Genomic DNA, 14,530 nt, shown 5'->3' on the forward strand with positions numbered 1-14,530 from the left:
AAGTCTGAAATTTTGGAATATGATGGCTCCTCACACAGGATGAAAGAAAAACTCCTGACCAGAGAGAAAAGAATATTTTTTAGTTCACACTGAATTCAGCCTAAAATTAACATATGCAGTCTGATGAACAAGAAATATTCTCTTAATGAAGCACTTGCTAAGTAGGTTTCCTCTGAAATGGCTATAAGAGCTAAAATAACATTAGAAAGGGTGAGATTCATTGCAAGTAGGGTATTTTCCACTGTTCCCATCTCAATCCAGTCTTCTTTGTGACAACAGATGTTGATTGTTTATTGAATTATTTTGGAAAAGCAGCCTCTGTATTTGTCTATACATACGGACAAAAGCCATCAGCTTTTCTATGCAATTCATGATGAAAAAGAGCTTCACTTTTGTTCCAAAATTCTCACACGTCTTCTTGCACTTTATTGTTTACTTTATGCTGGAAACATTGATTGCATATTGTTATTACTTAAGACTTTAATGAAGACAATTCTGTCATTTTTGTAGGTCTTCTGCAAATGCAGATGGATTTTTTTGTTCTTATAAATCATAACAGAGTTGTTCAATTGTTTCAGTTTTCCTTTCCTTTAGAATTTTATTTCTTGTCACTACAGGAGGATCTGATTTTTTAACAACTGTGTTGTAAGTTTCAAGACATATATTATATCTTTAAGCTTTTATTCCTCCTATTTTCTGTTTAGATTAAAAAAATAAAAAATAAAAAAATAAAAAATAAAAAAAAGTTTTACAAAGAAACTGCAGGAATCTTGTTATATCAGAAAATTTAATCACATCTGCAAATGAGGTAAATCTTTGCATGGCTTAGTTTTGAGCCCACAGTAAAACTGGATGCCCTTCTCCTAGGAGAATGTTGTCAGTTGCACATCTTACCCTGAAGTGAAACTGTGATAAATGAGACAGGCTGGATATTTAATGTAAACTATTCCCATTAGAGTCTAGAATCTACAACCAAAAAGCAGGAAAAAGAATTCCTTGTGTAAATGTTCAACAATTCATTTTTAATCTCTTACATTTCAGCATATTTCCTTATTAAAGACTGAAGTCTGGTTTCCATGATGACTATACAAATCATTTGCCATGGCTGAAGTACCTCAGTACTATGAAAGAAGTACAGTGATCGATCCAAGATTTAAGCCTTTGAAAGAATATTCAACCAGATACTACTCTCCCTCTTCACTAAAATGTTGTTTGAAAAGAAAACAAAAAGATTTGACTGCAATAATATTTCTTTAAAACAGCCTTGTTTTACAGTGAGTTTGGAGTTCTGTTCACTGCTGACAGAGAAAAAGAAGGTGAATCACTTTTGTTTATTCTATGCAGTCCGATCTGCTAAAAAAAGAAAAGGTGAAGTAATGCAGCAATTTTTTAACAGTCGAACATAAAACAATGGCAGAATAACAATTTTTGAAAAATTCTTCAAACTTCTGATTTTAATCAATATAAAATAATGAATCCAACCATATACCTGTCAAATGAATGAAACTGCATGGGAAGAATAGCCTGAGCTTCCCTCTTCAGAGCAGGATCAGGGTAAGGGATTGGATCCGGACCGCATTCTGCAATTTCAACTGGGGCTGCCACAAGACTCTTCAGTATTTCCTTGACATTGATGCCTTTGCTTTGGCTGATACTGGATATCGATGATGAGGGTTTCAAGATTTCACTGGGGCTTTCAGTTAAGCTCTCCTGAGATTTCTTCACTTCTGAAGACAGAGTAGACAACAGTTCACTCATAGCATCAGGGCCTGTGCTGGTCTCCAAGTCTGTCCCATTCAAAATATTAGGCATCTGTTCTTCGCCAATTCCTGAATCTGTATGAGGAATAGAGCTTTCCAACTGAATATCTTCAACTGGCGTTGGTGTTTCTTTATCTTTGATATTTTCTGGAAACACAGTTGGTGTCTCTGCAGTGAAATAGAGAGTTTGAACAATATTTAATTAGATTTTTTCCCCTATAATTAGGAAGTTTTGTAGTACAGAAATTTGTGTTAGAAAAAGTTCACAAATCTTAGTAGTTGACACCTGAAAATTTGTGCATACAAAACATTTGGGTTTCAAAACCTCTGTAGCATATATAAAGACTTGGGAGGGGGAGTCCAAAGTGCAAGTTCAGTGACATTTTAATATTACAACACACAATTCGTACAGTAATGAAATACCAGCATACTGTTAGGAACAACGACATTAAAAATCATAACTGATAGAAATTGCACACAGGTATCACTTGAGAGACAACTGTAAAAGAAAAATGCAACCATTTATACTTTAGGATTACAATAAAAACAAAGGATATTTATTGTTGACAGCAAATCTTAAGCTTGTATTCAAAAGAAAACTGCTAGATGTTTAGTTTTCTTTCTGCTTTTGTTTAAAATGCATGTTATACATTTTTACAAACATATATTTATATTAAAGGCATGAAATTAATTACATTTACATTAAATCTATTTGTACACAAATTTAAAAAAAAAAAAAAAAAAAAAAATGCTGTTATTCCTTCCTTAAATAACTCCCTTCACTACAAAAGGCAAAAATTCTGGCAAAAGATAAGAACAAAATAAGCTCAGCTTTGTAGAGATGGGAAGCGGGAAGATGGGAGAGTTAAATCTGTTGAGTTTGGATCATTTCCAGACTGAAACGGACTTTACAACATCTTGTAACTGAGAAGACTACGTTATTTTAATTGAGTCAGTTGCACTGATAAGAAAATGCAGCTCATTGGTGTATGAAGGAGGTGCACCTTTTTGTGGGATGTTTTGGAGATATTAAGTTTAGATACTTTAGATTTTTAGATATTTTGGAAAATATTTCAAGAACATACTGAGATTAAACCTATCTAATTATTTCAAACAAATTATCCATCAAGAATGTAACTTTAATAACAAGCACATAGATAATTACTAATTCTGTAATACAATTGGGTGTAAAATATCTACACATTTACCACCAGGATTTACATGTCTGTGTGTGTACATACCCAGAAAATAAATAAATAAATAAATAAATAAATTCCACATAGAATTATACAGATGTTTGAACAAATTCTACTGAAAAATGAATCATACTTATAGGTGTTGATAAACAGACACAGATATAAAAGAATAGCTTTTAAAAGTACGAAGCATAATGGCCCATTATATGGTATATTGTTTTCTTTTAACAGCCATAAAGGCTGAAGCCACTTCCTCATTTTCTTGCTACTAATTGCCTTAAACACTTCTTACCAAATGGATATGTGCCTTGTTTTCTGAAGCAGGAAGTGGAAACAGAATTTATGAGCTGCATTTGATGCACTTAGCCTCTGCTGGTCAGGAAGTAAAAAAATCCATAACTACTTAGTACTGCCCATATTTGGCACAGAGGGACATCTGATCCACAGCATGAGCCTAATGAATTTTCTGCTTGTTTGTCTCTTTAAACTTCATTCATCTAAAGACAACACTTCTTAACCAATGAGAAGAGTAGGACTGGTAGTAGCAGATGACTGCTGCCCTATTTAAGCAGGAATTGCATCTCTGTGCTGAATATTCTACCTGTTCAGGGAGACGGCTACAGAAAATGCCAAAAGGCTGGAAGAGAAACCACAGCTTACAAATGTTTGTTTATAGTTACAGGAATTATAGCACTGTATATGCTGCTGTGACTACTTTGTGATAATTCAGACTCCACCACAAACAGCTTGAAGAGCTGAGTGACAATTTATTATTGCTTATGTAGAATGTAAAAAAAGTGTCTGTAGCTTTAGGGAGTTAAATGTTTTGACTCTTGCTCCTTGAGAAAAAGTTTCATAGTATAAAATCCCCAAAGAAAATATTCTTTCAGTGATCACTACTACAGTTTTAAAGAACAGATGAAAAATCAAATACATAACTTGGGCTTAAAAGACAACTTATAAGGAAAAAGAAAAAAAAAAAAAGAAAGAAAAGGTTAATACATCTTTATCTGCTGATTATTCAAGTCCAATAGTAAACAGCAAGAAAAAACTGCTGAAAGTGAAATGAAGCTATATTGTAATTGATACAAAATAAAATAAGGCTCCACTGTTACACAAATGAAGAAGGCTATACATAAATGAAGGTACATTATATGGCAGATTTAGAGTACATTTAACCTCAATTTTCATTAAGGTTATTGATGTCCAACGCAAGACTAGAGGCAGTAAAGCTCATGGAAATGTAATTCTGGAAATTCAAATGCCCCAACAAAACCAGAAGTAAAATTTAAATGTATCAAAACTGTGGAAAAAATCTAAATCAATTTTGAAAAATGAAGTTTATGACATTAGTGATGTAATTGCATGTATTTTTTGCTAGAAATGTAAGTGAAGACAGTCATATATGACTGGAAAATACCAAACGTTCTTTTCCTGTTACAAAATGGGTGAGGAACAAAGATCTGGGTAACTACAACAGTTCAACAGTAGGTATATTTCAAGATTTATTTTGGAGTAGAAAGTAATAATGGAGTAGAATGCCAAAAGGCTAAACTAAGAGCTTTCTTAGTATTTGTTGCTCATAAAAAATACAGCCATTGAATGAAATTTTGGCAAGGCCAGAGTGTCACAAAATATGACTGATAAGAAGGGCCTGTACAGAACATTCCCTGGGTAATTATTCAGCTACCAATACTACACTGTCAAGGAAAAGGCAAACATGATTCCAGACTTTCCTGAAAAGAAGTAATTCCTAAAACAGCTCAGTATTAATGGCACTGGAGAAGACTATGGTAGTTTCATTATGGAAAGCTGTACGCACTGCCATATGTGAGAAAGATGAAGTGCCACCATGCAGATCCATTCTTGGACAAAAGAAAGCTATCTATTATTGCAGTAAAACAATAAAAAAGAGCTTGGCTGAGTCTGTCCAGATTAATGCTGGAAGTGTATTCAGCAGCAGTTACTCAGATACTTTTTTGGATGCAAATTCCAGAAAAATAATTTAAGTGCAAACCCACTATGAGCAGCAATGTGTGATAACTACTTAAACACAATGAATTAACTCAGTTTTCAACACACCAGCAAGCCAAATTCATAAGGGTTTAAAATGTCAAATTTACATTTTGTAAATATAAACAAAATAAAATTTAGAACAGATAGAACTGATTAATAATTTTTCTCAAATAAGTATAGTTGCAAAGTAGTTTCTGTGAAATTCAGAAAGATACGTCCAAAAATGCATATCATAGTAGCCATCTTCATTATTACTACTACTACTGTAAGTAAATTCTAAGCTCTTGAGAATGGGTCACAGAAAACAACAGATTTGAGCTGAAGCACTGCAGATACATAAGTCTTCAGTAATAATTTGGGGTAGCACGTCTGTTATTCTCAGAATTCAGGACTAAGGGATCAGTACTTCGTGTTGTTATGCATTGAAGTTCTTAAACTTGCAATGCTTATGCTTTCATAAAAAAACCCCAAATACTCAAATCAACTTAGCAAACTGATAATTTTAAACAAAAACAGAAGCAAAAGTGTAACTGATTACATCTGTCGAAGTTAGAGCGTTCTGACAGTAAGCTTGGAAATTTTCAGCAAACCTCATCAGTTTTGTGCAGCACTAGGCCATGTCAGTGGACAAAGCAGAAACATTGCTAGATCTACTGATCTTAACCCTGTCAGAAGCACGCAGTTGGAAGCCAGATGCCTTCCCCTTGCTGTTTCTCATTGTAACTAATGAGTTCATCTACTACATTATAGGAAAAATATGGGCTTAAGGCAACTAAATGACATATCGTATATCTGGTAGTCTCATCCGTCACACTCCTTGCCTAAAATATCTTGTTTGCTTGTGATTTATGAAGTGTTTTGTAATTGTTTTAACTATCTGAGATACCTAAATAGTTATTTCACTGCCTCTAAATGCCTGAACAATGCAAAACCTACTCCATTTATTCCAGAATGAGACATTTCATGTTGGTGGCAAACACATAACATTTTGCCATTATAAAAAATCAACAGCACCAAATATTTTGGTTTTAATCTTTATTTACTTAAAAATGGAGAAATTGTGTATATATTCCTATAGTCTTTTTTTTTCTTTTTAACTTTATTTAAAAAAAAACAAAACAAAACAAAACAAAAAAAACAAAAAAAACCATTCTACACAAAAATACGATGAAAAAGAAAGCCATTGAAAGTCTTCAACTGCTTACACTATGGCTGAACACACTACTTTCGAAATTTATATGAAAGCTGCACTATCCAGGTCTTTAACAAATGTCTGATGCAAGCAATGTACCAACATTTGCTAATGGAAGCTCTGGGGGCAATTCAGGTATAAGAGTTGCTACCACCTTTCAGTCAACGCAGGCACTGGAAAAAGTATGCACTGTTCTCTGTGCAGCTTTTATGGCGCTGATAAAACTACCTTAGTAGGTGCATTTCAAATACTCCTCCTTAGTATTCTAAAAATTTTCATGAGGCATACACTGCAGGCTGAAGAAGCTTTCAGGCCATCAAGGCCATGATATCACAGCTTCCTCCAAAAGTGGCTGAGTCAGATAATCAATGGCCAAACTCCAGGCTATAAAGAGACGGTGAAAATATTCTTCCTAGCAACACTGAACTACTAGTTTTTGCACAAGAGAAGCAGCGAAATTGTACAGAAATGAACTAAATGTGAAGACAGAATAAAAGAGTAGTAAGGATTTGATTTAAAGCTATGTTGAAAGAAGTAATACAAAATGGAGATGCAATGGAAATACAGTCAGTCAGAAGCTGAGGCACAACAGTGAGAAGAATCACACTAGAAGAAACATTAGCATTCCAAGCCTCTCTGTATTCACTTTGGTCCTACTGGCATTTCTACATGGAAGTTACAAAAGGCCATAGAAAAAACAAATCCCTATATAGTCATATTGGTTCTGTCCCAACCACACAATGTATATTTGCTTCAGCAGCCTAGACAGTATTACTCTTCATTCAATAATCGTGCATTAATGAACGAGATTGACCACATCTCAGTAATGGAATTAATGGGATCCTGTTATTTTTGAGGCAAGGTTATCTGAGAATCAGTGAATTTTATCTTGCTGAACACATCAGTGGAAGAAAAAGGCTCTGAAATGGGAGCAAAATGAAGCAAGAGAGACAGGATGATGAAATCAAGGCTGGGAAGTCAGTCACAAAGATCTTGCATGGCAGAGGACAGAGCTGTTAACAGACTGTTTCTCCAATGGACACTTGCAAGTGCATGTCTTCTTTTTTTGCTTACTGGAAATTACTCCAATTTGCTCAAATTCCTCATAAGTCTTAAAATCTTGTTTTTCCCCCACAGTCAATCCTGGACTTAGGCAGGGAGTTAAGTCAGCTCCTTCTATCTTCTTCAAGGAAGGAATATTAAAAAAAAACAAACAAACAAAAAAAAAAAACAACCAAAAAAAACAAAAATAAACCACCAACACCTAAAACACATAAGTCTTGATCTTTTTAGGCAATCTTTTTAATTAAAGTCTTGATTTTGCCTTGCTATCACTTTCCTTACTCATCAGACATCACTCACTTCTGCATTTGCAGGAAAAAAAAACAACAAACATGAACAATTAGGAACAATATGATAGCATGTTTTCATTTTTCTAGGTCAATTTCCCTGGTTTTTATCAGATTCTATGTTGTTATTTATATGTATATATATATTGTCTTGCGTAAACTCAAAACCCAAATAAATAATGAAAACCTCTTTTCAGTGCAATGGGAGAAAGAAAACTATCACAGGAACAGGTACTAAGGGAAAAAGACAAAATGGTGGAGAGAAAGAATAAAGGTGTGATTCTCAGTGTGTTGGACATTACAGGCATCTACCTCCTGCCCATGTTTGCTTTTTTCTCCTTTCTTACAAATTTTTAAATAAAAATAGATGAGTTTGTAGTTACCCGTATTTCTAATCCACTACAAGAAAATGTTTTTGTTTAGACATTCCTTGAAAAACTAATAAAAAAATAACAATCTGTCACAGTTTTCATTATGCAGCTAGAAAAATTAATCGGTTAAGCACAAAACATTTCCCAAATATGAACATGTGACGATATACTAAAAACATATATATTAAGAACTGCTTTGGAAAAAAATGAAAGAATTTTCAAACATCCCTACTCTGTATATTACCATTAATTGACCTGAAATTAAAAAAAATAAAAATACACCTGCTTCATGCACATGCAGTGATCGATCGATTAATAATGAAATGTAAGTGCATCTCTATATTCTGATGCCATAAGTCATTCATGATATAGTAATAAATAAATAGGTGGGATATATTTTTTTATAAACAGATAAGCAGTAAATAATCTTGAATTGGGTGCAGAAACTCAATACAATTCAACTGTAACATTCACATGATTATCATCCATGCCTCATAGGTACATGCATTTGTACAACTAGATCTTCTATCTATTCTAACTGTAGAATCTGTGATTCTTTGATTTTGTGGAAGCTTGAGCAACAAATTTTATAGGGACATTGTGGAGGCAAAGGGTATTTTGAGGAGCAACTTAGAGTTGTCCAGTACTATATCGTGTAGATAGATTGCTATCCTTCTTAAACAGTTAATTTAAAAATAAACTGGAAATCTACATGCTACAACACTAGGAATACAAATGGTGTAGCAAATGGACAGTACTCAGGGTATTGTACACCAAAAAGATCAGGAAAACTTGCTGTTTTACTTTCCTCAGATGAAAAAGCAATTTCTGCTTCTATCAAGAATAATAATAATAGAAAAAAATCAATAGCTTTCAGTCCATCCACAGCACACACCTTTAAAAACCTGTTCATTTACAATGCTTTGGGAAAAAAACAGACAGTGGTATCAAGGGAAATGAAAAAACAATCAATTTTTGATAAAGTATTGTGATAAGTCACATACTGTTTTCCTCTGCACAATATGATACAAGTTGAGTTGAACCATTACAATGTTCTTATTTCCAAAGCAGTCCTAAATAAAAGTGATAAAATCAAATTTTTACAGTGATTTTTTTTCCTGTTATTTGCTTAGTGCTAATTGTGTTCTCAGGAATTTAGTCTCCCAACTGATGTGCAAAGAAAGATCATTCACACATTTCCACTGTTGGAGACATGGAAGTACTGTTGAAAGGACAGTCTAATAGACTGTCAGTGTAAGTGAGGACAGCTTTGACAATGACTAGAATTGAGAAAACTCAGTGATCCTGACCATCATAACCAAAACTCTTTCAAATCCACAGCCATAGTTTGAAAAGGTTACTTTCTTTTATATAATAAGGCTGATTGGTTGCTATAAAAAAACCCACAATGCTCCTCTATTTTTCCATGTCCTACTCCACTGATTCCCATTCAGTTCAGTAATCTGAGATAAGGAGGATTGTTTTTGACTCTTAATGCATATATGTATGACAGAAAAGGAGCTTGGTTTTGTCTTACAAATTTTACTTGGTTGAACTTCACTCAGATTATTTTAGGACTATCACATTCCCATATCATGTTCCACTGATAACATTTCTGCTCTAGAAATATGCTCTGATTACCCCCTGTCTGGTGAAAGGGCTACTCTCAGTTTTCCAGTCTTGACTTCCACATCTGCCAGATGCATGAGATTTTCATGCTAATTTTGGGAAAACATCCCAATCTTATCACAGAAACTGAGAGGAAAGAAACAAACAAAAGAGTATTTTCTAAGCTATATAAGGTGTTGCCATTCTAGAAATAAAAATTTTATCAGTTTACACTAAATTTCCTTAATTCACAAGGAAGCTCACCAAAGGGACAAAGATGGGTAATGATGTTTTTTACTACTAATCACAGGACTCATTTTTTTCAGTGTTATGCCCATTTTTACTAACTCCATATTTTAATTATTGAACCTATCTTAATCACAGTCAATTGGAGAAATCTGATGAATCAAAAGTCTGATGATGAACCTGTTTGTAGGCCAGGGAATATTTTAGGTCAATCAGCAAGTTGATCCGAAGTCTCTACCTTGAATTCTTCACAAATACAGAGTAACTGTTATTACATTCCAAATCTAATACGTCCTAATTCTTTAATATTGTGAACAGAAAGAAGAAAGACTGGCAACATTTAATGTTTTTGGACTGTGTTTCTTACATGTCTTTCAGGAGCAAGAGAATAGTTCCGATCTGCTTTTTTTTTTTTTTTTTTTTTTTTTCCCTTTTTATTTGAACCTGTGATAATAATTTTCTCTAGAACAGTTGCTCACAATGTACTGCATTATCTCAGGATTGCTTATAAGGATTCACCTGACTTCACTTTATTAGGGAACTGCAGAGCACAGAGGAAGTAATGTATGACAGCGCTTGCAAATTACTTAACTTCTGTCCTTCAGGAAAGATCCTCTTTGCCCAAGGTCTGTCTTAACAGGTTCTGAACTTCAAGGAGGAGCAGTAAACAGACAATGTATCTTTGAGAAGATGAGAAAGACAAAGTTTTCTCCAGAGTATCCTTACAAGCATTTGTCTTTGACTGACAACTTGCCAAGCTGTCAGCATTAGAATCATACGAGCTCTTCATTTATGCGGTTGGCATCCAGCCATGAATAACACAGTGTATGAAGATGTTGCAGAATAAATAAGGCAACAGTAGGAGTTATGTGTGTGTTTTATGTCTTTTTCTTTGATGATACACCTGAAGGAATTACTCAGTATCTGACACTTGAAGCACCAGGTGGAGTATGGCTGCAAACTCATTCATAAAACTTTCTGAGCTATGCCACGATACCTTTGTGAAGATTACCACTGTAAATCAAGGTGCTGTATAAAGCTCCATTTTTAAGCTTTGGAATTTAATTTGTTTATATTTAAGATTTTATTTAAAAATCTAAAGTGATGAAGTTCAGTAATCTGAGATAAGGAGGGTTGTTTTTGACTCTTAATGCATATATGTATGACAGAAAAGGAGCTTGCTTTCGTCTTACAAATTTTACTTGGTTGAACTTTACTCAGATTATTTTAGAACTATCACAAATCCTTTAGATCTATCAGAAAGTGATAGGAGAAATTCAAGCATTTGAGACAAATGTACAGCAAATAATAAATCTATGAAAATATTTTTTTTGAAGACATTTTTCTTCTTCCCATAGATCAGCTTAGACAGAAAAGAAATGTAGCAGAATATAAAATTATAACGAAATAAACTTTTTTGATGCTAGGTGGATGCCATTCAACACAATGACAGAATGGTAGAGTGGACACCATTTAATTATTATTTTTTCTTCCTCTTTCTGGGTGTGCCCTTTCTCCTTTAAGCACTATAAGATAACACATAGCTTGTGAAAAATACTGGGTTCACAAACAAACAAAAAAATCATTAGCCTGTGAACTTTTACAAGTAGAATATATATCCCCGCAAAACATATTTTCAACTCTTTTTAGTAGATTCTACTACTCTTTTTAGTAAACATATATATAATCATCCATAAACCAGGAAAGGCCAACTTCTATAAATGATGAGAAATGAAATGTTCAGCATCAAGTACAATGGTATTTAGAATTCCCAGAACCTGTACTTGACACCAGCCGCAGTTACATGTAAGGATATAGCAATCACACACTGTAACATCCCTGAGGTAAGCATGGTCTCACATTGCCTCAAATAATGCCAACTGCACAGTAAAAAGAAAAAAGCATCACTAAAAATAGCTTCATTCTGTTGCTTGAATGCTACTAATATCTTTATTCCTATTCTAGTCACACCTGGAGTTTTCTGGTCTTATAAACAGGTTCCATCTACTAAAAATCATTTTCCTTTAAGCAGCCAAAAAGTTCATGGAATCCTATCACAGAAAACTCTTGTACAGTTCTAACAATAATAATACAACTTGCAGTATTAAACAGACAAAGAGTGCATCTTTACATCTAATTAGCGTCATCCAGAAGGAACAATATATAGACGTTGTATTTCCACATAACAAATGAATTTTTATTCACATTTTAATAAAAATGATTTGGCTTTAAAAACATATAGCGACTTTTAAATACTAAAATTAATCACTCTATATTACGTTATCTTAGAAAGTAACTGTACTTTACGAAGTAATTTTCATGTATTACATGTTTGCTGCCAAAGTCTGGAAGTGTGTCACATCACTAAAAGGAAACTGACTGGCTAAGCCACTGGAACGAAAAATTCTTGAAATGACAAAATAGGTTTTGACTTTAAGCCTCTTCTGACAGTGTTGGTATCTGCTTTTGTTTTTGTTTTCAGTTCCTGCTAATGTTTTTCAAGTCTGAGGGGCTGTGTTCAGAATTCAAAAAGCAGAAACTTTTCTTCTCTAATGGCATGTGCAGTTTAGAGATTAATAAACAGTTGTGTATAAGAGGATGAGGACCTTGAGACCTTGAAGGGTACCTTGACATCAGTAAGTAAAATAACTAGCTACAGATAACATTTCCTTTACCAAATAATTTGATCCTAAAGCCAAATTCTTCAGTACAGTTTCTTCTTTATCTCAGTCATGCTTTTTCTGTAGCTCTGTTGAACCATTAAAAGAATCAAACCAAACCAAAACTGTATTTCACTTGAATTTGAGATAAAGTAAGTACAATGAGCAATAGTATGGAGAACACATCTGTAAACAAAGAGGCTTTGTCTGAAGTATTTTTGTGACTTTGTATGCCTGCCTCCATTCTAAAAGACTATTTTTTTAGACTTTTTTTCTTTCTGATTTTGTTATATCTACTTTATGTCGTGTAGATGAAAAGAAAAACTGTTTATCCACACCTTTTGCCACCCATTATTTCAAATTTCAATATTTCAAACTTTGTACAAAGAGCAATATAATAGTTATTTTGTAAATAGTTTTTAAATTGTATTAAATTTAACTTCAATTCTTTTTAATAACTGTAGGTTTTGAGGCATTCTAAATAATTTCAATGTTTAAGCAAAAGGTAACCAAAATAAAATATCCTATAACTGCTACACAGAAGCATGCTTTAAAGGCAAAAGGAGATGAAAAAAGCAGGATTTAACTGGTATGAGGTATTATTATTCTGTAGTATCATCAACCATGGATTGAATCATACCCATATAACTATAACACAACAAAGAATATGACATAAGCAAATTGAACAATGGAAAAAAAATATTTTTTCCCTTTTAGTATAGGACAATAGAGGTTTTTTTTTAAAGCTTTCAGAAGAGGATATGATATAAATAACACAAATTACATGATTAGTAAAGTGAGAAGTTAAACAGTTCTGTTAATAAACAGGATTTTAAATTTTAAATCTCCTCAGCTTTTTTATAAGTCAATATGTTTACCCACTGAGATTTTGCAAAACTACATCATGAACATTTTCACCAGATTTTTAACCTATATCACATTTATTCATTCACAGTACTGTGCATGCAAATAAATGAGGAAATATACATGCAAACATTGCTAATGTTACAGTCTGATATCCCATTGTTTCAAATAATGACATTTGAAAAACACGTTCCCTGCATTATATTGTATCATTTGAAACAAACAAACAAACAAAAACAGGCCCAAAACACATAATAGCTGCTCTGGTCACAGAAGCGATCTCTTTCAAGAAAAGCACAGCACAGCACATTAACTTACAAGCATAAAATAATTCACAGTACATAGAAATATCAAAGCTTTACATACCATCAAGAAGGCAAGAAAAAAGAAAAAAAAAAAAAAAGCAAGAAAGGAAGGAAAAAGAAGAGGAAAAGATATGGGGGAAGATGCTACTGCAAAAGCTCTACATACTTTATGTGGTATGCAGTAGTTTTTAGAATAGGCCTGACTTTGTTTTTAAGGACCTAATAATATTGTAAAAATATAAGCAGAAACAAAAGGTATGTCCAATTTTCAAAATCCACATTTTCCTCCTCAATGCTCTTTTATAAAATTTAGTTCATAGGATGTAAAGTTAATAAATTGTAGCAGAAGTGGGAGAGGTTTCCTAGAGAAATGTAGTTATAGTTTTGAAGGTGTCATCAGGTTTGATCTCCATGTAACCTGAGGCGTATACTTATTTATCAACAATTACACCACAGTTATTTCTTGAATTACATTACATTAAATAAGAACACCCAAACAGGTTAGGAGATGATGTTAATATTACCTTTGTAAAATGAGTGGGCAAAGCTCTGCTCAGGAATTAACTTGGCAAGGAATCCATGGTTCAAACTTGGGTGAGGGATAGATGGTATGACCACAACTGTGGAGAAAATCATGGAATCAAATGTGAGCCAGCTAGTATTCATGTGTGGCCTGGTCCACTGTGGATCCATGACAGAAATCCTATCTCATTGGAACATGCAAATCTGGTATTATCAATAGAAAAAATGCATTTCTAAAGGCAGAAAACAATTTCTGTGTCAAGAGATAGGAAACAGCGTATCTATTATTAGGGCACTTCAAAAAGCAACATTCAGGTGGGAAGAAAAGACATATATATGCACAGCACATACAGAGAAGACAGTTATGAGTAAAAAAAGTTCACAAAAGTTAGCAGCTTTTTATTGCAGAACCATAAACACAAAGGCATAAAAAAAAAAAAA

General features: G+C 33.4%; 1 protein-coding gene across 16 annotated transcripts in view; it reads right to left on the reverse strand.

Moving 5' to 3' along the window:
• NBEA (neurobeachin) overlaps window positions 1-14,530 on the reverse strand; it is a 460,919-nt gene that overhangs the window by 286,200 nt on the left and 160,189 nt on the right. For 13 of the 16 annotated variants that reach the window (XM_015851986.2, XM_015851985.2, XM_032442135.1 and 10 more), the window contains 2 exons: window positions 14,092-14,187; window positions 1,490-1,928 (listed from right to left, as the gene is read on the reverse strand). In XM_015851986.2, the coding sequence (XP_015707472.1) occupies window positions 1,490-1,928; window positions 14,092-14,187 (535 nt within the window). The remainder of the gene's footprint in view (window positions 1-1,489; window positions 1,929-14,091; window positions 14,188-14,530) is intronic. The other 3 variants (XM_032442137.1, XM_032442136.1, XM_015851984.1) reach the window with 1 other exon arrangement.

The sequence above is a fragment of the Coturnix japonica genome, chromosome 1 (genome assembly GCF_001577835.2).
Source record: "Coturnix japonica isolate 7356 chromosome 1, Coturnix japonica 2.1, whole genome shotgun sequence".
Lineage (NCBI taxonomy): Eukaryota > Metazoa > Chordata > Aves > Galliformes > Phasianidae > Coturnix > Coturnix japonica.